This window comes from Procambarus clarkii, chromosome 21, assembly GCF_040958095.1.
Source record: "Procambarus clarkii isolate CNS0578487 chromosome 21, FALCON_Pclarkii_2.0, whole genome shotgun sequence".
Taxonomy (NCBI): Eukaryota; Metazoa; Arthropoda; class Malacostraca; order Decapoda; family Cambaridae; genus Procambarus; species Procambarus clarkii.
In genome coordinates, this window is record NC_091170.1 from 44,553,297 (window position 1) to 44,576,277 (window position 22,981).

Below are 22,981 nucleotides of genomic sequence, written 5' to 3' on the forward strand. Positions count from 1 at the left end.
TAACTTTCTGGCATCAGTCAATGTGCATGGAGTTCTTGCCTACCGGGGACCATGAGACAGAACCTGGCCCCCCTCAAGTGAGCTACGAGGAGCAGTGACCTATAGAAACCCCCTGTGTGATTAGGAGCATTCTATGTCTGCCATCGACCGGTTCTGGCATCCAGGAAAGGTATGCACCCCAAAACAAACCCCTATTCTGTTGAAACTATGGCTATCGAAAGCCAAATGAGTGGACAGAACTTCCCAAATGAAAATTAGCAAATGAGTATGACGTCATTATGTTGCCGTGCCGCTGTTTGCGCAACCCCCTCCTCCCTGGGAGGGAGAAGGGGGAGCCCCAGACCCCCAGACCCCCACACCAGCAATCCACCCGGCAGTTCTCAGTCTGATGTTCCACTGGCGGGGTCTTGTGGCTCTGGCTCCAGCGATTTGTCTAAGTTTCTGTGCCTTGGGTTTGGGCTATCTCTACTGGTGGTGTGCAAGCCAGGAGTAATATTCTTTGGTACTCGGGCTGCATGCGCTTAGGGCCACCTTCCCTAGGTGCCCTGTAAGTACCACCTTCCACAAGTCACCTCGGGATCTACCCCTGCTGTGTCTTTTACTGCTCGGTACTTGGCCGCCCTTGGAGTCAACTGGAGTCTTTGTTGCCCATGTTTGCCTCTGGGTAAGTGGTAGTTTTTGTCACTGGTAGGGGCGCAGGGTACTGCACAGCTAGTTTTCACCTCTTATAGCGGCTGGCTCTGTTCCATCTGGGTATGCTGTCCTCTTGCGGTGTTTTGCTTTTGTTTTTGTTTTTCAGCCTGATGAGGGGGGTCTGCCTTGGTAGTTGCCCATTCTGTGTTGGGGTGTATATATCTATCATTATATCTATTCTCAGTTTTTGTATGGTTGGTGGTACCCCTTGCTAGGCCCCCGTGAGTGGACACGTCCCAGGGGTTCAGCTATTAGCAGATTGTTTGGTAGTCTTGGGCACCGGTTTGCAGTACCCTGCCTGGGCTTCCCTTAGCATGTTAATAAGGCTAAGGGCCCTGGGAAACCCTGCTGGGGCTCTATGGTCCGATGTATGTGACCCTTGAGTCCCCTCACACTTCGTGCGAGTCAGAAGGTTGCTCTATCCCCTTGTCTCTGGGGGACAATCACCAGTTGTGTCTCTGCCATGCTGTCTGTTGGGTCAGTGATTCTTTTGACCCAGAGTCGCGCGACGTTTGTTGCCTGTATGTGCTCCAGTTCACCCAGGCTACTGATCATGATATGGTGCAGGTGGCAGCTGCATTGCATGCTGGGTTTAGGTTGCTGCAACATGCTAGGTTAGTTGCTTCCCTGGATTTCCCGAGACTGCCCCGTTTTGGTTTTATGGACCCGGACTTCGAGGTGGGAGTCGCTTCAGCTCTGGTTCCGTCCACCCCCCCCCCCTTGTCTTTCCCCCATCTGTTGTCCATCCCGTTCCTGCCCCCTTGCTTCTGGCTCCGAAGCATCTGAAGGTTTCGGAGTCGGCAGGGTTTAGTTGGTGTTGAGACTCGGGCAGTCTCGGGAGTCTCCTTCCAGGGTGGTGGCAGAGGCATTCGAGCCTGGTCTTCCTGCCGGAGCTTCTGGGTCTGACCAGTGGGCCCCCTTTGTTCCGGCTTTTTTGGCTGCTCCTGCCTTTCTTAAGATGTAGGGGGTGTGGAGGATGACTTGGCTCCAGATCCTTGGAGTCAGGTTCCTGGGGCGGGGGAGGGGTTGACTAGGGGGCGGGGGAGGGGTTGACTAGGGGTCCTTGGGGCCCCATTGGACCCCGCTTGGGTTTTATACCCTTGGAGCGGGGCTTGGTGTTACAGGGTGTGGGGTTCTCTTTTGCTCCCTTCTTGTGCGAGTTGGATTTGGCGTCTACCCCTCCCCGGGTTCGGTTCATTGACCCCGACAGTTCTTCGGTTCCGTCTTTCTGGAGGTTTCCGGCTTCCCGAGTCCAGTCCCAGTTGGTGGGGGACATCCGTATGGCTTACCTCCTGCACGACCTGGATTTTGCTTTTGTGATGTATCTGCGTTCCTTTGTGTATGGATCTTCGTGTCCTTACTGGGTTCGTTATGAGGTTCTGGTTTCCTTGTTTTCAGACTGCCCTTTCTTCTCTTTGGAGGTGTGGCATACGTTCATGCGGGAATGAGTGGCGGGTGGCTCAGACGGCATTGCAGGTTTTCCTGGGGGGGCACATTTGAGCATCTCAATGAGTGCTTGTTCGCCCCTGCCCTTCCGCGGGATATTGGTGTGATGCAGCTTCATGTGCAGGTTCCTTCCCTTTCAGCTGCATTGGTCGCGGAGGACTTTTGTATGCAGGGCGTGTTGATTTCGGCCCTGCGGTTCTTCGCCCTCCTTGAGCTGTCTTCGGACTGGCTTGCGGTGGATGTGGAGGAGCTTGGGGCCACCTCTGGGTCTGGTGCATTGCCTTCAGCAGCATGTACATTGTTTGTGCTGATGAAGCTGTTTGCTTGCTCCTGCAGGATGCGGTTTCGTGGTTTTTTGCTTCTCTGCTTGTGAGTCGGCAGGCGGTGCTCGTTTCTTCCATGGAATTCGCTTGGGCCCTGGTTCTTAAATTGTCTTCGCCCTTTTGTCCGTGTCTGTTTGCAGAGTCTGCGGTGATGCAGTATCTGCAGGCGGCTTCGGCTAGTTGCCATCCTATGTTGGCATTGTTGGTCCTCCGGGGGCTCGTTGGGGGCCACCCGGTGGGCTCGTGCCAGGGCTTGGGGTTCTTTCTCTTGTGGTAGGCCAGTGGTGTCAGGTTTGGCACCGGCACAGCCTTTGGTGCCGTCTGTTTCTATTCGGCGCGGGGATTGCTCTTTGTGCTGTTTGCGTGCTCGCAAGGTGCATGGTACAGGGTTACCTGTACAGTGGCACCTCGGAATGCGATTGTCCCTGTATGCGAGGTTTTCGGAAGGCGAGGTGTATTTACTCCAAAAATTTGTCTCAGAAGGCGAGGGTTACTTCGGGAGGCGAGTTTGGACGCGAGTTTGTTGATACGCGTACAGCCGACCTAGCGCGTTCGTCGCCCCTCCGCCCCGCCGCCCCTCAGTTTATTATTGTCTGGCGCTCAGTGACTACCCCCACATCAATTCTTCTCGCGGATTTTCAGTGTTTTGTTGGATTTTTGGTGATTTGTCTATACAATTTGTTATTATATATCTCACCATGGGTCCCAAGAAAGCCAGTGGTAAGGATAAAGGCCAGAAAGCTCCTGTGAGGATGACAATAGAGGAGAAACAAGAGATCATTCGGAAGCATGAGAACGGTACACGTGTTGTTGAACTTTGTAGGCAGTACAACAAAGCCACATCAACAATATGCACTATACTTAAGAAGAAAAATAAGATTATGGGTGCTAAAGTGGCAAAAGGAGTAAGAACATTAACGGCACAAAGACCACAAATACTTGAAGAAGTGGAAAAGTTGTTATTAATTTGGATACACGACAAGGAGTTGAGGGGTGATAGTGTTTCGGAGGCCATTATTTGTGAGAAAGCCAGGGTGTTGCACGAAGACCTTCTAAAGAATACCCCTGCAACGAGTGATGCAGATAAGAAAGTGTTTAAGGCAAGCAGGGGCTGGTTTGAAAAATTTAGAAAGAGAAGTGGTATCCATAGTGTTACAAGGCATGGGGTTATGTGATGTGATTATGGAAGGGGACTCCCCTTCCAAACAGTAACTCCTCTCCTCCTCCCCCCTCCTCACCATCTTCCATACGCCTACAGCACTCGACAGCAAGGTAAGTAATAACTGGAACACAGTTTTGTAGGTTTATTTAGATGAATTAGGTAAATTAGGTATAAAAATTTAGTTTGATGTGGGGTTTTTGGGGTAGTCAGGAACGGATTAATTCATTTCCCTTTATTTCTTATGGGGAAATTAACTTCGGAATGCGAGTTTTCGGAAGGCGAGGCGTCTCCAGGAACGGATTAAACTCTTATTCTGAGGTATGCCTGTACCTCTTTCCCCTGGTTCAGCTATTACTCCAGGTCCTGACTCGCTTGGAGACTAACCAGGGGAGAGTCGTCCTTCTGGCTCCTTGGTGGCTGGCCCAGCCTTGGTTTCAGGCGTTGCTTGTTCAGTGTCTGAACCCGAGGGTCTTCCTGCGACTCCGCTTCTTTCAGCAGATCGGTCCAGCCTGGTACAAGGCTGGTTCGTTCTTCTTCTCGAGTCTTCACGTCTGGAGTGTCTGACGCGAGTTTATCACCACTTGCATGGGGCACAGGTGGCTTCTTTGTTGGTCTCCCACCTGCGTGCTTCGTTTCGGTGGCAGTATGAAGTTTCCTGGCGGTCCTTCCAGTTTTTCCTATCACTGCGTAGGTGTTCTTTAGTCTCTGATAGGGTTGTTTTGTCCATTCTTTTGTGGTTGTTCCAGGACTGTCTTCTGATGACTCTGTCGCCTCGTATCGTACTGCGCTGGCATAGCCGCTCCAGCTTGCGTTCGATGTTGATGTTACTTCTGCCCCGTTCTGCAAGCTGTCTCGTGCATTGTTTCACCTCCGGCCTGCTCGTGCGCCTCCTGAGCCATCCTGGTCTTTGGACCGGGTGCTCTCTTTTCTCTCCGCCTCGGTTTTTAGTAGCCTCTTTGGTTCAAGATTGTTTTTCTAAGGCTCTTTTTCTGTTGGCATTGGCCTCTGGGGGGTCAGGTCGGGGAGCTTCATGCTCTCCTCTGGCTTAGAGGTTTCTTCTCCTTTGGTCCTGGTGGTATGTTTGTTCGGTTGCAGCCGTCTCCATTTTTGACGAAGAATGAGATGGCTGCTTTCCAGAGGGGTCCTTGGGTTGTTGATGCTGGGTTAATCAGGCCGGGGATGCATGATGTGTTGTGTCTGGTTGCAGCTCTCTGCTGTTATTTGCGCGCCATGGTTTCAGTGACCGGGAATGCGCTTTGGGTTAACCCGGTTTCCCTCCTTCCCTGTTCCCGGGCTCGGGTGTCTCAGGTTGTCTGCAGGGTTATTAAGTCTAGCCAGCCTGCGGTCTATCCCTGTGCCCACGTTGTTCGTAAGTTTGCTGCCTTGGCTGCCATCTTTGGCAAAATGTCTTGGGTTGACATTTGGGCACAGGGTTTTTGGTGGTCGAACAGAGTCCTGGCTGCACGCTACCTTATGAATGTTCCTGGGCCTAGTCGGGCCTGCGCTGCTTTGGGTCGGCAGTTGCAGCCAGTTGTCTCGACTTTGCATTGAGGAGTGAGGACTGACCGCCTCCTGGGTAAATCCCTGTTTTTCCTTGTTTTTGGGTAGTTAGCTCTGGGGAGCCGACGTGGCTTTCTCCAGAAAACCTGCATTGAATGTAATGAAACGCCATTTTCTGGGTGAGTCCCGGAGGTTCCCCGGCATCCCTCCCTCCCTCCCAGTTGGCGGTGTGTTTCGCGTATTTTGACATCCAGCGTAAGAACTGGTAGTTGGATCGCCAATGCGAGGGTGTCTGGGGCTCCCCTTCACCCTCCCAGGGAGTGAGGGTTGCGCAGCCAGCGGCGTGGCAATGTGATGAAGTCATGTTAGTTTGCTAATTTTTGTTTGGGGAGTTCTGTCCACTCGTTCGGCTTTTGGTAGCAATAGTTTCATCAGAATGGGGGTTTGTTTTGGGACGCCAACCTTTATGGGTGTCAGACCCGGTCGATGGCAGACATAGAATGCTCCCAATTACTTGGTAGTTTCTATAGGCCATTGCTTCTCGCGCCTCTCTGAGGGGGCTAGGTTCTGGCTTGTGGTGCCTGGTAGGCAAGAACTCCATGCACATTGACTGATACCAGAAAGTTATACATATCCATTCAGCCTGGATAGCTCCGGGGAACCTCCGGGACTCACCCAGAAAATGGCATTTCAATTACATTCAATGCTGTTTTTTTTTTTTTTTTTTTACTGCACTGCAATTTAAGTGAAATATGCTTGCAGTTTAAAACGCACACCACTACAGTTATCATTGTGCAAAGATTTTTGAAAAGTCATTTTGAGGTCATAAAACTTAATTATTTTTATGAATGTTGTATATTAGTTTAAAAAAAATCGTTCCAGATTTTGGATGTTTTTTAATTTGGAGTTTTGATGTTTAACTTTACTGATGTTTACATTTTATGTATTGATATGTAGAGGTTGAAGGATAATGCAAAACATTTATTAAAATAATTTTGCTTATGAAATTTGTTAATGTTTTTCAGGCAAGCTACTGAGTAGATCACAAAAGATGGCATATAACCTCCTAACACGTCTTGGTGGCCGTGGGGAGGGTACAGTTATGCCTGGTGACCGTGTTGCCCTCGTTTACCCTAATAACGATCCTGTATCCTTCATGTGTGCATTTTATGCGTGTCTACAGGCAGGACTTGTTCCTGTACCGATCGAAGTTCCTTTGTCAAGACGAGATGCTGGATCACAGCAGGTTAGTATTTTGTAAACTTGATAGTTTCTGACTCCTTATCGTTTTAGCTATTTTTCTATCTATATAAGTACAGTATATTGTTCATTTCCTTTTATGCCTTTGGGAATGCTTTTCTTTCTCCAGAAGGTGGCCATATGTACAATCTTTGCAAGATATTTCAAGTATTTATTCAATTTGCTTGAAAGCCTCTCAAAACATCTCAAACAAATTCTACATATTGGTTTTACTGTTTGTTAGCACTGAGAAATGTATGAAAAGAAAGTGGTGGTCCATGAAAAGATAGAATAGTAAAAATGGAAAATTATACAATATTTCCTTGATCTGTGTTTGGGATGTATTCATCAAAAAATGTACATAGTGAATTCATCTGGAACAAAGTTAACATATTTATTGTTAACTTGTTAACAATAATATTTATTTATCTCTAGTTAACAACATATTTATTGTTAACTTGTTAACAATAATATTAATTTATCTCTAGTTAACAACATATTTATTGTTAACTAGAGATGCATTCTTGAGAATTCGAGGTGTCCACTTTTTCCTCACTTCAACATCCACTTCTCAGCCACAAACACAAGGTATAATTTAGAGCAGAATCTTTTGTAGAGTTACATGATAAGGGCAATTGTTGTGTGGTGAAAACACTGTTGTTTTAAAACAACAGTTTGATTGTGCAAATCTAGCACATTAATTAACTTGCATGCAATTTTTTGTATCTTACTCATTAAATACAACCAAAATTAATTATGCACCTTCTTTTCCTACATTAGGTTTTATTTTCTTATTACAGTAATTCATTTTTTCTAACATTTATTTATGTATTCAAGCGTTCTTACGTTCTTGTAAAGCCACTAGCATGCATAGCGTTTCAGGCAAGTCCTTAATCCTAATTTTCCCTGGAATACGACCCGCGGAATTGTTTAACAATCGGGTACCCATTCACTGCTGGGTGAACAGATGCAACAGTTAAAGGTTGGCACCCAGTCAATCTTTCCCGGCCAGGATACAAACCCAGGTCAAAACGCTCACGAAGCACCAGGCGAGTGTGTTACAGTACCACTTCGCCACGGGGCTTCATGAAAATATTTTTTTCATATTTAGCATTAATAATTATAGGACTCAAAATAATAGTTTGAAACAAGGACTCCAGTGTTTAAATGTATAAAATAATAAATTTTATAATAATTAATAATTAATTGTGTTGGGGGAGTGGCAGCCAGTGTGTACTCACCTAGTTGTGCTTGCTGGTGTTGTTCAGGGGTCAAAGGGGGCCCAAGGAGTTGGGCCCCCCTTTGACCCCCCCTGCTTGGGTGTTGGTGCCCTCATCATGGGGCTTCTTGTTGCAGGGGAAGGGGTTTTCTTACCCCCCTTCCCTGTATGAGTTTGATATGGGGTCAGCTCCTCCCCGGGTTCTGTTCCGGGCTCCCTTGGTTTCCTCGGCCCCGTCCTTCCGGAGGTTTTCTGCCTCTCATATCTCCCCTCGGGAGATGCTCTTGCTGTGTGCCTTCTGCATGACCTGGATTCCGCCTCCGTGATGGATCCGTCCTCATGAGTTCGATTGTTCTTCCCCGTATAGGGTGCATTTGAAGGTTCTGGAGTCTTCCTGGCTGGCAGACTGGCCATTCTTTTTATTAGGGGGCATGGGATGGGTTCTGTCGGACTCTCACGCTTCAGTGGCGAGAAACTTCTAGCATTCTGCAAGTTTACCTGGGGGACGTGTTTGAGCATCTTAATGCAAGCTTGTTTGCCCCTGTACTTTCTCGGGATGTTGGCCTTGTGCAGCTGCACGTGCAGGTTCCTACCCTTTCAGTGTCCTTGGTTGCTGAAGACTTGTGTGCCGTGGGCATTTGGCTTTGGTCTTGCGCTTCTTTTCCTTCTTGAGCTGTCTTTCGCCTGGCTTGAGGAAAATGTCAAGGCGTTGCATGCCGGGCCTTCGTCTGGTGTGCTGTCCTCCGCGGCTTGGGCATCAGCCGCACTGTTGAAGCTGCTTTTGCCTATCCTGAAGAAGGCGGTGTCTCTGTTCTTTGCTTCTCGCCTTGCGTGTCATCATGCTGTGCTCGCCAGGGCTTGGGCTTCCGCTGGTCGAGGTGGGAGCTTCTGAGTTAATGTTGCCTTCGGAGCCGATGTCACCTGGATCGGCGCGATGATCTCACTATTCGTCAGTCGTCTTCTTGTAAGAGGCATTGGCCCGTACGCGGTTCGCCCCGTTGATCGGGCATGGTGGGGGGGGGGGAGGCTCGCTCTGTTTGCTCGCTCTTGGTCCCAAGATTTGTGGGCATTTTCGGTCATGTCATCAGGTCTGCTGTGGTATTGGGCAGCGGCTCCTCCTTCGGGGGATTTGAGGCTGACAGGGCAGGCTTCTATCCCCGCGCTTCGTCAGTTCATCTCGGAGTGGGTGCACTTGGGTGTGATTGAAATGACCCTGACCGGTGGGTTTCTCTCATGTTTCCAGTGCCAAAAAGAGACTGTGCGGATCTGCGGTTCATTCTGGACTTGTCCTGTCTGAATCACTGGATTCCTTGCTCCCTCCTTTTGGATGACCACTCTGTCTCAAGTCCGGCTTCTTTTGGAGCTGGGTGCTTGGATGGTGTTCCTGGACCTCAGGGACGTGTATTGATTTTGTGTTGTCCCTTTTCGTCCGAGGTTCAGGGACTGGCTAGGTTTCGTGGTGGGCCGTCAGGCTTTCTGCTTTTGTTGTCTTCCTTTTGGCCTGAATCTGGCATCGCCTGTATTCACGCATCATACCTTGGGTGCTTGTCTGCTTGCCAAGAGTGTGGTCCATTCCAAGTTCGCCGGGTTCAGGCTCCTGGTGAACTGGAGGAAATCCCATCTGGTTCCATCCCAGGTTCGGACCTGGCTGGGTCTTGTTTAGAACTCTCGAACCACTTCCGTCTCTCCCTCCGGAGGCGTTGCTGAGGCTGCAGTCCAGCCTTCGGCTGTTTCTGGGGGAGAGGGGCCCCGGGTCACTCGGCGGTTCCTCGAGCAGATGTGCCGGAGTTTGAACTTGACCCATACTGGTCTATCCGCTGGGTTAGGTTTGGCTTCGGCATCTGTTCTGGTTTCTTCAGGGACTTTTTTGCTTCTTTCGCGATCACTGGGTTCATACTCTGTGGGGCCTTGCGTCAGTTGCTGCGTCGCTAGCTTCCTGTTCAGGGTGTTCGGGGTTCAGTGCCTTAGCGCCTCCCCAAACCCTTGCTCGATGTTTTCACGGATGTGTCATCTCTCAGCTGGGGCTTTGTGACCAGTGTTCACCAGGCCGGCCAGGGGCAATGGGGTCCGTCCTTCCGTCGGGCTTACAGTATGGTGTGGGAGTTTGCGACGGTTTGGCTGTCGCTTCAGAGGGTTCTAGTCATTCAGAGTTTGACCATCTGGCTCCATTCAGACTGTTCTCCCGTGGTTCATTGCCTGAACCGTGAGAGTTCTCTTCTGTCCTTGCCTCTTTGTGGCTGGTTGCTTCGAGTGGCTCGTCTGCTGGCTTCTCAGGGTTTGGCTCTCAGTGCGGTTCATATCTGAGGAGTGTCCAACTTCCTGGCAGACGGCCTGTCTCGGTTCATTCTCCCTATCCACGGAATGGACGGGCGATACTGACTCCTTCCGTTGGCTCTGCTGGACGTACGGACTCCCGGACGTGGACCTCTTCACATTGACGTGGTCTCGGCGTCTCCCGATCTATGTGGCGCCCTTCCCTGACTGTGAGGCTATCGCAGTGGGTGCCTTTCAGCAGGAATGGTCAAGATGGGGTTACCTGTACCTCTTTCTCCCGGTCCAGCTGTTGCTTCTGGTTGTGGCTCGGTTGGAGTCCTGCCATGGGAGAGTAGTTCTCGTGACCCCTTGGTGGCCGGCCAAGCATTGGTTCCAGGTGCTGCTTGCTCGGTGTGTGAACCCGAGACGTTTCCACAGCTCCCCCTCTTCCAGAGGGTCGGACCGATCTGGTACATGGCTGGTTTGGTCTTCTCCGCTCTTCGCGTCTTTTTGATGTTGGTTTATCACCAAGTGTATGGTGATCAGGTGGCTTCGTTATTGGTGTCCCACCTGAGAGCTTCGTCTCAGCGACAGTATGAAGTTTCCTGGGTCCGCCATTTTTTCACTCTGCATAGTTTGTCTTCTATTTCTAATCGGGTTGACCTTCTGTGTAAAATTGCCCCATTGAAAAGTAGTGCTGTGATTCATTCATCAGACTGCATGCAGCTGCATCCTAACAGCCTGGTTGACAAACTCTCAGCGATGAGGCCTGGTTAGACTGGGTCAGGAGGACATCGATTCTCTGAATCAAGTCGTGATGTGGTACCTTCAACTGAGCATAAATGAATTAGGGAGACTAAAGTTGCCTTTAGCAGATAAAGAGTTTATCAATTCACATGCCCTTTGGCATTTAAGAGACATAAGTACTATAGTTGTTTGAATACAGTATTAAATAATACAGTACTGTGTTTATTTGTTCCAAATTGTGTAGCATTTGTAAATAATTATCTCGTAATTTGCAGTGCTTTGAAGATGTCATTTGTACTTTACTATTCAATGTAAATTTCAAAAGATACTTTGTAGTTCTGAATATTTAGATAATTGTGAAAGTTTACATAAGATTTGCTTAGTATTTGAATAAGCAATTTTATAAAATTAATTAAATTAATGAGATCAGTATTGACCTTAAATTTGTTTTCTAACTTAATTATTTAATCTTTTTTTTCAGATTGGTTTCCTCTTGGGAAGCTGTGGTGTTTCAGTGGCTCTTACTTCAGAAGCTTGTTTCAAGGGCATTCCAAAGACTAGTGCTGGGGAAGTGGTATCTTTTAAAGGGTGGCCAAAGCTCACATGGTTTATTACTGACCACTTGCCAAAACCTCCAAAAGACTGGCAAACACCTCCTAGACACTCTGATGACACTGCTGCATATATTGAGGCAAGTATTTTGGTGGCCACTATTATGAGAATTAATATTTTTGTAAATGAAAATGAATATTTTTGTACATGAAAATGAATATTTTTGTACATGAAAATGAATATTTTTGTACATGAAAAATATAAATACCTCCTCATAGTAGCATATGTCTAGTTAGTTTTTTTCACTTAAATTCATATTTCTTTATTTTATTCACATCTTGAATATGCTTGTGATGATTTTCATTAAATGTAATCTGGAAAATATATTTTATTCAGTATTTTGTTTACAAAAGTTCAGAAATGCATAAATTAATGTAACCATTATTTTACCTTACAGTATTGTACAGACAAAGATGGTTCAGTGAAAGGTGTAGTGGTAACAAGATCAGCAATGCTAGCCCACTGCCGTACCTTAACTTCGGCGTGTAATTACACTGAGGGAGAAGTTGCTGTTTGTGTCCTTGACTTTAAGCGAGAGGTACGTTATTACAAATCCTAGGGTAATACAGTTGTATCTTATAAAAGATTGACAACTTAAAAGAACTTAAAGTAGGTGTATGCCATACTGTTTGATGAATATGATGAATGAATTTGATTATAATTTGAGCTTCGTAATTAATTTGACACTTTAGATGCTGTAGAGTTTTGCGGAAAACTCTTATCATTTGTGTTTACTATTTGTTATATAGAAGCTAATAACATCGTCTTGTCCAATGAGTGAAGTAAAAAAATAACATATATCTATTTATACTTTATAGACAGATTTGCTTAACACTTTCCCGCTCTTCAAACGCCCCTTGCGTCTGATTTTTTTCTCTTGAGTCCGAGTCGGTAACGCCAGAGGCGTCCGATTATTAAAATATTTGTTAAAAGTTAAATTTTATCCGATCAATCTGGGAGTGGTTTTAAAATGATCGCCTTTAAAGTGCACACAATTTGATACCCAAATGAAAAATGTAACCCAAAAATTGATGTCAGAACACTGAAAAGATTAGAAATACATTTTGCATCCAAAATTTAAAATATTTGTTAAAATTCCATATATATTGTGATATTATTATGGGACTAGTTTTAAAATGCGCGCCTTTAGATTGTGAACAATTTGATACCAAAATGAAAGATGTAACACAAAAATTTATATCAGAATACTGGAAAGATATAAATAATTTTGTGATGATGTGCATCCAAAATTTAAAATATTTGGAAAAATTCTATTTATTGCTCAATTATTATGGGACTAGTTTTAAAATACGCGCCTTTATATTGCGAACAATTTGATGCCAAAATGAGCGACGTAACACGAAATTTGATGTTATCAAACTGAACAAGTATACACATTAGGTTGTGGATGTTCCAATTGGTGCTTGTTCACGGGTAACTTTAGGCTTTGCTAAGGGGAGTCATGCTGGGCTTTTGGACAATATATGCATATACACCTGTAGGGAATTCTATTGCGAACACAATGATACCAAAACAAATGACGTAGCACGAGAATTAAGGTGAGAAAACTGAGACGAGTATACACATTTCGGTGTCGCCGCACGCTCGCCTGCACCGCAGGGAGCTTGATGTCAAAGTTTGCGGCTCGCATGCCAGGCGTGTGAAAGTGCTAACAAGCTGAACCATCATGGAAATCTAGCTTTTGAAGATTGTAGCTTTAGGACTGGTATACAGTATATTGTACAGTATTTCTTATGGGGAAATTCGCTTCGGTTTACAAATTTTCGGGTTACGAACCATCTCCAGGAACGGATTAAATTCTTAAATCGAGGTACCCCTATATGTTGAATTTAATGAACAAGATGTGCATGTGTTTTGCAATTTGCATATGCAAATTTTGAACCAAAAGAACTTATAAAATCTCATCTAATCTAAATATGCAGTTGAATAACCTGAATTCAGAAGACATTATGGGGAACTTAGAAATTTCTTTAAGGAATTTGACTGGAAAGACTTGCTGTTAGGCAAGGAAGTAAATGAGATGTATGTAAAGTTTTGTGAAATATATGATAAAGGCAAAAAAAATTTATACCAAAGCAGAGATGCAGAACTAAAAACCAGGAATGGTTCAATAGAAATTGCAAGAGATCCAGAGACCAAAAGACACAACAATGGAATCAATATAGGAAGAGGCCAAACCCCCAAACATACCAGCGATACAAAGATGCAAGAAACAACCACACAGTAGTGAGGAGATAAGCAGACAGAAATTTTGAGAATGGGATAGTGAACAAATGTAAAACAGAACCAGGCCTATTTTATAGATTCATCAACAATAAATTGCAGGTAAAGCATAATATTCAGAGGTTGAAAGTGGGAAACAGATTCTCGGAAAATTAAAAGGAAATGTGTGAAACATTCAATGAAAAGTTCTGAAGTGTGTTTTTACAAAATGAAATCTTCAGGGAACCAGACACAATAAGAATTCCAAAGAACAACATAGAGCACATAGAGGTGTCTAGAGATGAAGTGAAAAAATGCTCAAGGAGCTAAGTAAGAACAAAGCATTTGGCCCAGATGGAGTTTCACCATGGGTTCTGAGAGAATATGCACCTGAGCTCAGCATTCCACTTCAACTGATTTTTCAGGCATCCCTGTGTACAGGAGTCCTAGCAGATGTGTGGAAAAAAAGGCTAACATTGTTCCAATCTAAAGAAGTGGCAGCAGGGGAAGATCCACCCCCCTCAGTTGACAAGTGTAATAAGTCAAAATATTGAAAAAAACAGTTAAAAACTAAATGGGGTAGAACAACTGGAGAAAACCCTATAATAACAGATAGACGGTATGGTTTTTGATCTGGAAGATCATGTGTAACGAATTTACACAGTTTCTATGATCGAGCCACAGAGATTTTACAGGAAAGAGATGGTTGGGTTGACAGCATCTATCTGTGAACTGGTACGTACTGTAGTGAACGATATGGAAGAAAATGTAGAATAGAACCAGTGAAGAGCAGAGGTGCCACAGGCACAATCAGAGAACACTGTATAAACATCAGAGGTCCGCGGTTGTTCAACGTCCTCCCAGCAAGCATAAGAAATATTGCCGGAACAACCGTGGACATTTTCAAGAGGAAACTAGATTTATTCCTCCAAGGAGTGCCGGACCAACCAGGCTGTGGTGGGTATGTGGGCCTGCGGGCCGCTCCAAGCAACAGCCTAGTGGACCAAACTCTCACAAGTCGAGCCTGGCCTCGGGCCGGGCTTGGGGAGTAGAAGAACTCCCAGAACCCCATCAACCAGGTATCAACCAGGTAGGATTCTAACATGGATGAAACATTTTCTAACTGACAGAAAAATAAGGGCAGTAATCAGAGGCATTGTATCGGCATGGAGAAATGTCACGAGTGGAGTAAATCTTAAGAAGCACATCAACAAACTGGAAAAGGTGCAAAGACATGCAACTAAATGGCTCCCAGAACTGAAGGATAAGCGGTACGAAAAGAGTTTAGAGGTATTAAATATGCCAAAACTAGAAGATAGAAGAAAAAGAGGCAATATGATCACTCTGTACAAAATGGTAAAGGGAATCGATAAAATTGATAGGGAAGAATTCCAGATACCTGGAACTTCAAGAACTAGAGATCATAGATTTAAACTAACTAAACAAAGCTGCTGAAGAAATATAAAAAAGAATAATTTTCGGAAACCTAGTGGTAGACATTTGGAAAAAGTTTGAGGTGGTGGTGGAGGCCAAAACCATCAATAATTTCAAAGCGTTATGACACAAAGTGCTGGGAAGATGGGACACCATGAGTGTAGCGCTCATCCTGTAACTACACTTAGGGAATTATTATGACATAATCACAGAAGCCTTAGAGGAAAAGCAAAATACAGATTTTGTATACACAGATTTTGCAAAGGCATTCGACAAATGTGACCATGGAGTGATAGCCCATCAAATGAGATCAGTAGGAATAGTGGGTAAAGTGGGGCATTGGATTTTCAACTTTCTGTCAGACAGAATGCAGAATGTGACGGAATGAGACGGTAAATCAAGTAAGATCAAATCCCACGTGCAGTGAAAAGCTCTTTATTCCAGGGCACAGCTCTTGCGCCACTGCTATTTCTCATTCTTATCTCTGACATTGTATAGAGAAAAACACTAGATACAGCTTTGTGTCATCCTTTGCAGATGATACAAAAATCATCATGAAAGTTGCCACTGTTGAAGACACTGAAATACTACAGGCAAATATGAATAAAGTATTTGATTGGGCAACTGAAAATAATATGATGTTTAACTGTGATAAGTTCCAGTTACTGAGGTATGGTGGAAACGACATACTTTAACGAAACACAGGGTATAGGACACTCAGACCTACTCATAGAAGGAAAGCAACGTATAAAGGACCTGGGAATTATGATGTTTGATGACCTGATGTTTAGTGAACACAACCGAGCAAATATAGCGGCAACCACGAAGATGATAGGATGGATTATGAGAGCGATCAAATCTATAGATCCCACAGCAATGCTAACACAATTTAAATCACTGGTACTGTCCCATCTTGAGTATTGCTTGGTACTCACTTCATTTTCAGAGCAGATGAGATCTCTGAAATAGAGGGAATACAGTGGGGCCTTGACTTAGGAATTTAATCCATTCCCAGAGATGGGTCGTAAGTCAAAAATTTGTAAGTTGAAATGAATTTTCCCATAAGAAATAATGTAAATTGAATTAATCTGTTCCACACCCCAAAAAATATTAACTTAAAAATACATTTTATACTGAATAACACTCATTTTGTACTAGCTGCAATAAAGTACTGTATGTATATCTTACCTTGAATGAGGACTCTTGTCGTCGTATGGAAGACGGTGAGGAGGAAAGGTGTTAGTGTTTGGAAGGGGAGTCCCCTTCCATTATAACATCAGGCAGTGATGACTTTTCTGGGGTACTCTCTCTTTTACATTTTGCCTGCATGCCACTAGGACCTGCATGTGGTTCACTGCTTGTTTTTCTCACTAAAAACCTGTCAAGCGACATTTATTTTCCCTTCGTTGTAACACGTGCCTGAAGTGAGAAATCAGTCATTAAAAAGATTAACACAACGGTCTTCTACAGCTTGATTTGGGTGACACTTTTCAGCAAAACTTTGCAATTTACTGCACACATTTTCTAAACAAATGAGGAAGGGACATCCTCTACTCTACATCAACAACCCTCATACCATTTTTATGTTTACGAATGATCTCTTGTACTTCCTCTATGGGCATCCTTGATATCAAGTTATCAAGTTATCAAGTTATCCTCACATGTGTTCTCTTAGGTTGAACCGTACCACTGACTTTCTTGGGACACATGGCATGATATATAATAATTAGTTTTATGTTCAAAAAACAAAAAAGCACCAAAATAATGAAATTCTTTAAAAGTGCTATCGTCATTAAATGGGCGGCTCTGGTAAACTGAGGCGGGTCGGCCTGTGCCACCAGGAACTATGCACTTGCTCGACCCAAATGCATATCAACAAAGGTCGTTAGTTACACGGTCGTAAGTCGAGTCGCATTTTCCAATGAAATTTACGCTGTAACTTGAAAATGTTCGTAAGTAGGGGTTCGTAAGTATCTGTAAGTCAAGGTGTCACTGTACAGAGAACACATACGGCATGCATAGAAACGATAAAACATCTAAATTATTGGGACCATCTCAAAACTCTCAAAATGTACTCTCTGGAAAGGAGACAAGAACGGTATCAATTAATATACTGTACATGGAAGATACTGGAGGTCCAGGTCCCAAATTTGCACAATAAAATAACAACATACTGGAGCAAAAGGTATGGAAGGAAATGCAGAATGGAACCATTGAGGAGTAGAGATGCCATAGGCACAATCAGAGAACACTGAACATCAAGGGTCCACGGCTGTTCAAAACCCTCCCAGCAAGCATTAGAAATATTGCCGGAATGAAGGTGGAGGAAGGTGGATCCAAGAGGCACTTGGACAGGTTCATGCAATAAGTGTGGGGACCAATCAGAGTGTAGTGGATATGTGGGCCTGTGGGCTGCTCCATACAACAGCTTGTTGGACCAAGTTACCACAAGTCGAGCCTGGCCCAGGGCCAGGATCAGGGAGTAAAAGAACTCCCGAAACCCTCTCCAGGTATGCCTTGTAGTAAAGCTCTAACTCTTCTTAATCTTCTTTTTCTGTTTTAGTAGGTATGGTTTTCATGTTTGAGTTGCATTCTCCATGACTGGTTTTACACAAGCCATGTAACTTTGCACTAACTGGGGGTTAAATTTGATTAGCCATTTGTTTGACCACTTCTGCAGTATATTTATGTCCTGTGTGTTTGTATGTGTGTGTATAATATATATATAATATTTCAATAAAATTATTCACCTTAAAATCTTGCAGGTTGGGCTGTGGCACTCAATGTTGTGTTCTGTGTTTAATGGAATGCACGTAATCTTCATTCCATACTCGGTAATGAAAGTCAACCCAGCTTCTTGGATGCATATGATCACCAGATTTAAAGGTATCTGAAGACTATCAGAGTATTGTAGAATCTGCTAGCATTACTTGGTGCATTTCATTAAATTTAGGAAAGAAGTTAAATATAACCTGAAGAAATGAAGTACAGTATATCCTTGTAGCTCTGATAGGTTTAGTAATATAAATGGTATAAGAGTTTTATTTCATTTACAGCAAGCATAGCCATTGTGAAGTCTCGTGACCTTCACTGGGGGCTGTTGGCCACCAAAGACCACAAGGATGTTAGTCTTCAATCATTGCGTCTGCTTTTGGTAGCTGATGGAGCCAACCCATGGTCCCTTTCATCGTGTGATCAGTTCCTTGCTGTATTCCAAAGTAAAGGGCTTCGTCCAGATGCCATTTGTCCTTGTGCATCATCTCCAGAGGCTCTAACTGTCTCTGTTAGGAGGTAAATAAAGCTTTAAATTTCCAGTCTTCCTTCAAACTTTTACAATAATTTTTGTTGTTTAATAACTATATATAACTTTCCTACATCTGAATAAAAAGTAAGAATACCAATTCTTGCCTTCAGACCAGGTCATGGAGGTGCCAATGCTGTAGGTCGTGGAGTGTTGAGCATGCAGGGGCTCAGTTACGGTGTAGTACGTGTGGACCAAGAAAATTCACTCACCTCCCTCACACTCCAAGACTGTGGACAAGTTTTACCAGGTGGTGAGTAACTTGCTATTGCAGCTATCTTTCTGACATTATTAAAGTGCAGACACCCTATCTTCTAATATCTGGATATCTGAATATCGTAATGTCCTGATGTCTGTGTTTAATTATGAGTGTTAGTACAGTATGGCATAGCCTGTTAAACTTCCACGCATGAAGCTTTGTGATATTCTGAGGCCTGCTAGCATATGTATTTGATAATTTTGTGCTGCATTGTCAAAGTATTAATTCAAGACCCCCCTCAGTTGAAGGAATGCACAGTTAACAATACCAGTGTTGTAAGGTCACACATTATTTTGTGATTACTGTACATCTACATTATACAGTTGTGTGTCTGTGACAATAATTCCTTAATAAATCTGAACCTTTAGATAGGGTTATTACAGTACTTTCTTTACAAGACCTTTAAATGCATATCATTCCTCTTTTCACTCCTACATTTCTCCAATAACCCCAATTTACTCAGACCCTTCCTTACGTTGCATTTTTCTCTCGTTTCTCCACTCTTCTACTCTGATGTCTTTTCATCCTAAACTTATGCTGCTGTTGGCCAATTCTCAAATATTAATGGTGTATATACAGTACTGAGTTGTTGTATATTCCTCCACCACCACTATCTGCTGGTACAATACTTAACACCACTGGTTACTTTTTAACAACCAGTCCTTTTCTTCCATTCCCAAACATCTCTTGGTATTATTTCTCCCATTGGAAACAATTTGGCACCAAAGAGTTGTTCTGTCATTGTTTACGATATTGCTAGTACCCCACTCCAGGCTTGTCAAACTTTTCTTCTCCCCATATTGTTTTTTGCTGTAAATCATTACCAGCATTGATAAGAAGTTTTCACTATAGGAACTATCTTCAGTACAGGGTATATCTCAAAATGTTTCCTGTAGTTTTCCTATCTATGGCTTATGCCCCATTTTGTTCATAATATAAACATAAATATTGCATATTTGATTTAATTAAAATATACCATTATTTATGTAGTAAACACACAAGTAGTAATTGGAATGTTTCTTGACATTATTACAGTACAGTTGACTCCCAGTTTTCGATGAGGTTGCATTTTTGAGACCTCGTGTCAAATCAATCCATGTAATATTTAGTTAAGGATCTTATGGGTAAAGAAGAAGTATTTCAGGACCAGGAAATTAAATTTTTTTTTTTGTCAAATTTTAAGGTACAGTGGCCCCTCCGTTTAAGAATATAATCCGTTCTCAGAGACAGTTCGTAACCCAAAAATTCGTAAACTGAAGCAAATTTTTCCATAAGAAATAATGTAAATTGAATTAATCTGTTCCACACACTCAAAAACATTAACTTCAAAGTAAATTTTATACCTTTTTCACCCAAATTTTTAATACTAAAGTACAGTATGTACAAGTTATTGCTTACTTTTATTGATGACTCTTGTTGACGTATGGAAGACGGTGAGGATGGGGAAAGGAGGAGGAGAGGTGTTTCTGTTTGGAAGGGGAGTCTCCTTCCATTATAACATCAGGCAGGGATGACTTCTCTGGGGTACTCTCTCTACAAAGTTTCGCAGGAGTACTGTATCACTAGGACCTGGTTGTGGCTCACTGCTTGCTTGTCTTACTAAGAATCTGTCTAAAGACACTTGTTTTCCCTACATTTTAACATTTTCTGCAGTGAGACATCCCATTGTCATTTAAAAGGTCAATGCAACAGCCTGTTACAGCTTTATCTGGGTGAGTTTTTTCAACAAAACTTTGCAGTTCTTCCCATACTTCACATTTTCTTAATGAGGAAGGGACATCCTTTACTGCCTCTACTCACAACTATTTTCTTAGGTTGAACATTACCACTGACTTTCTTGGGACTCATGTTGAGAAATATAATAATTACTTTTATGTTCAAATACGCAGAAATACGAAAAACACTGAAATTCTTTACAAAGAATTCAGGTGCGATTGTCACTAGGCGGGAGGTACTGGTAAACTGAGGCACGGTCACTGTGCCAACATGTGCTAGGTCGGCCATATGCGTATCAACAAACTACGTTACTCGAGGCAAAGTTCTTAACCCAATTCGGATTTTACAAAGAAATTGGGCTCGTAACCCGAAAAGTTCGTAAAGAGGGGCATTCGTAGACCGAGGTGTCACTGTATATTTTATATTTTACGTCATATCTCAATACCACAGCAGTATTATTCTAGCTTAAAAGTTATTTTCTTCTGGTTGTAAATTTCAAAGTTATTCTAGCAGTTCATCGTTTCTGAGCTATGCTTAAAATTAGGGTCACAGTTAATAATGCTGTGAGAATTATTCATAATTTATCATACATTGCCTCATTGCTAACAGTTATATAATACCGTAATTAATCATTCATTGTGTCGGGAAACAGGCAGCCAGTTTATACACACAGTACATGTTAGGCTTATATCAAGGTCACCCTCCCAGAGTCGAATTACTGACCTTCCCAGGATGCAACCCAATAACAAGCTGACTCACTACTGCTTACCTATTCACTGCTAGGTGAACAGGCACATTAGGTGATCGGAAACATGCCCAACCATTTCTGTCCCGCCTGGGATTCGAACCTGGAATTCTCGATTATGAGTTCAGAATGAACCTGGCTGTACTACCAGGATCCTACTGTGCTAAAATCAGCATGAGGTGCAGCTTTGGCGTCACCATTCTATTCTTTTGTCAGAATCCTCAGTGTTGGGAGCTACCAAGAACTTAAGGGTTTCCACGGAGCCAAATTTGCAAGTAAAGCATCAAAATAATCTGTGTTGTATGCTCTGTTTGAAAATATTGTAGGTGTATTACTTTCCCATGCACCAAATAGTTTTTATGGTGTAAATTTTTTATTGAATATTACTTTAATTTGATTATCCAGTATTTAATGAGATCAAATATCCATTTGAATAAGCTAAATTTATTACCCCAAAATTAAAACCAGCCATACTTGTGACACCATCAGTGAGCCACACTTCAACCTTAGCCAAGAGAAATAGCTCACATCCATGCTTATTGGCTGATGGAATCAGTCCTCACAATCTATTTCTTTTGGCTACCAGTTTCAGTGCTGAATTATCTCTGGTTGTGTTAAGAGTGCAGTTAAATTTACACAAAAGTATGTTTTTGGTTTAAATCATTCCTTTGAAGAGTAATAGTTGGCTAATCTGAACTAATAAATGTTCAAATTTGTATCCAGTATATTAGTGAAGGGCATAAAATTCAACCGTACAAAGCTGGAAGTTGATTATTTAGACTAACACCAAGGGCTATATAATTGATATGTAGTGTCTGAATGTATGTATAGCAGTGTGCTGCTCTGTACTTTGTTCTATTCCTTGGCCCACCAAAGGGTAGTATATCATCCAGTGCTCTATAAGTGATGGAAGAGTGGCATCATAAAATTTTTTTCTGAGGTTCTGTGAAACATGTAGAAACCTTGAGTGACTGATCTTCAGTAAGAAATTGATATTGCATCAAGCACCTTATAGTGCACAAAGGTCTTATGAAAAATATAAAGCAATAACTGCACTTTACCATATACTGTACTACATTGGGGCATCATTAGAGAAAGATACTGTAACTTTTGAGTTCTTGAAACATAACTACTGAACATGTTCGGATAACCTGTTACACTTTGGTTTTGCAACATTTAGTGTTTTCAAAATTTAGTGCTCTCATTTAGTGCATGTATTTACTATTTGTGTCTGTAGAATTGAGCTATTTGCTCTTGGACCCCGCCTTTCTAACCAATCTATTTTTTCTCTATTATATCTCCTACATATATTTCTCTCTAACACATGCACACACACATTCCCATTCCTAGGAAGCAGCCCAGAGCAGCTATCTAACTCCCAGGTACCAATTTACTACTTGGTGAACAGGAACATCAGAGTGAAAGAAACTGATCATTTATTTCCGTCTTCACTGGGTATCAAACCCAAGCCATCAGGACAACAACCCCAAAGTGCTATCCACTCAGTCACGAGCCTCCCCCCCCCCCCATATGTTCTCACTCATAAGCAAATTTGCAGAAGATATGGTCACTGTTATGTGGGGAAAAATAAGGATGCATTCCAAAGGCCCTCTCAAGTTTTTTCTACTATTCTTTCAATAAAACATGAACATTGATCTTAATTACTCTAGAAATAAATACACTTTATATAGTAGGTTTGTACACTCAACAATTACATAGAAAAGAGGAATTACCCCTTTGTAGTCACAAATGTACTATGCTGTATAAAATAGATTGAATACAGTACTCACCAATGCCGTAGATGTGAGTAAACATTACCTTTCGTTTCTTCATTGGGGCATCTTGGGGTGCAGCAGGCGTTGCAGAACGTGTGGAAGATGCCATGACTCAAGAATGTCCAAAAAGTGAGTAAAACAAGAAAATAAACACCAACTCACATTTAGTGAACAACGCTCATGTTTGCTGAATTTCTGTATTACATGTCTACCTCTTGTTTAATGAATTTTGTGCATATCAAATTCGTGTGTAGTGATAGCTGATGGTACTGTACAGTATATTTATTTTTGGTACTAATACTGGTTTATTCTTGGTTTGGTTCATAACTTGTCT

General features: G+C 43.1%; 1 protein-coding gene across 1 annotated transcript in view; it reads left to right on the forward strand.

Moving 5' to 3' along the window:
* The window catches only part of DIP2 (disco-interacting protein 2), a 786,376-nt gene that overhangs the window by 616,160 nt on the left and 147,235 nt on the right, over window positions 1-22,981 (forward strand). The window contains exons 10-16 of the mRNA XM_069328749.1: window positions 6,150-6,370; window positions 11,064-11,273; window positions 11,592-11,732; window positions 17,617-17,737; window positions 17,908-18,142; window positions 18,266-18,405; window positions 22,726-22,776. Coding sequence (XP_069184850.1) covers window positions 6,150-6,370; window positions 11,064-11,273; window positions 11,592-11,732; window positions 17,617-17,737; window positions 17,908-18,142; window positions 18,266-18,405; window positions 22,726-22,776 — 1,119 coding nt within the window. The remainder of the gene's footprint in view (window positions 1-6,149; window positions 6,371-11,063; window positions 11,274-11,591; window positions 11,733-17,616; window positions 17,738-17,907; window positions 18,143-18,265; window positions 18,406-22,725; window positions 22,777-22,981) is intronic.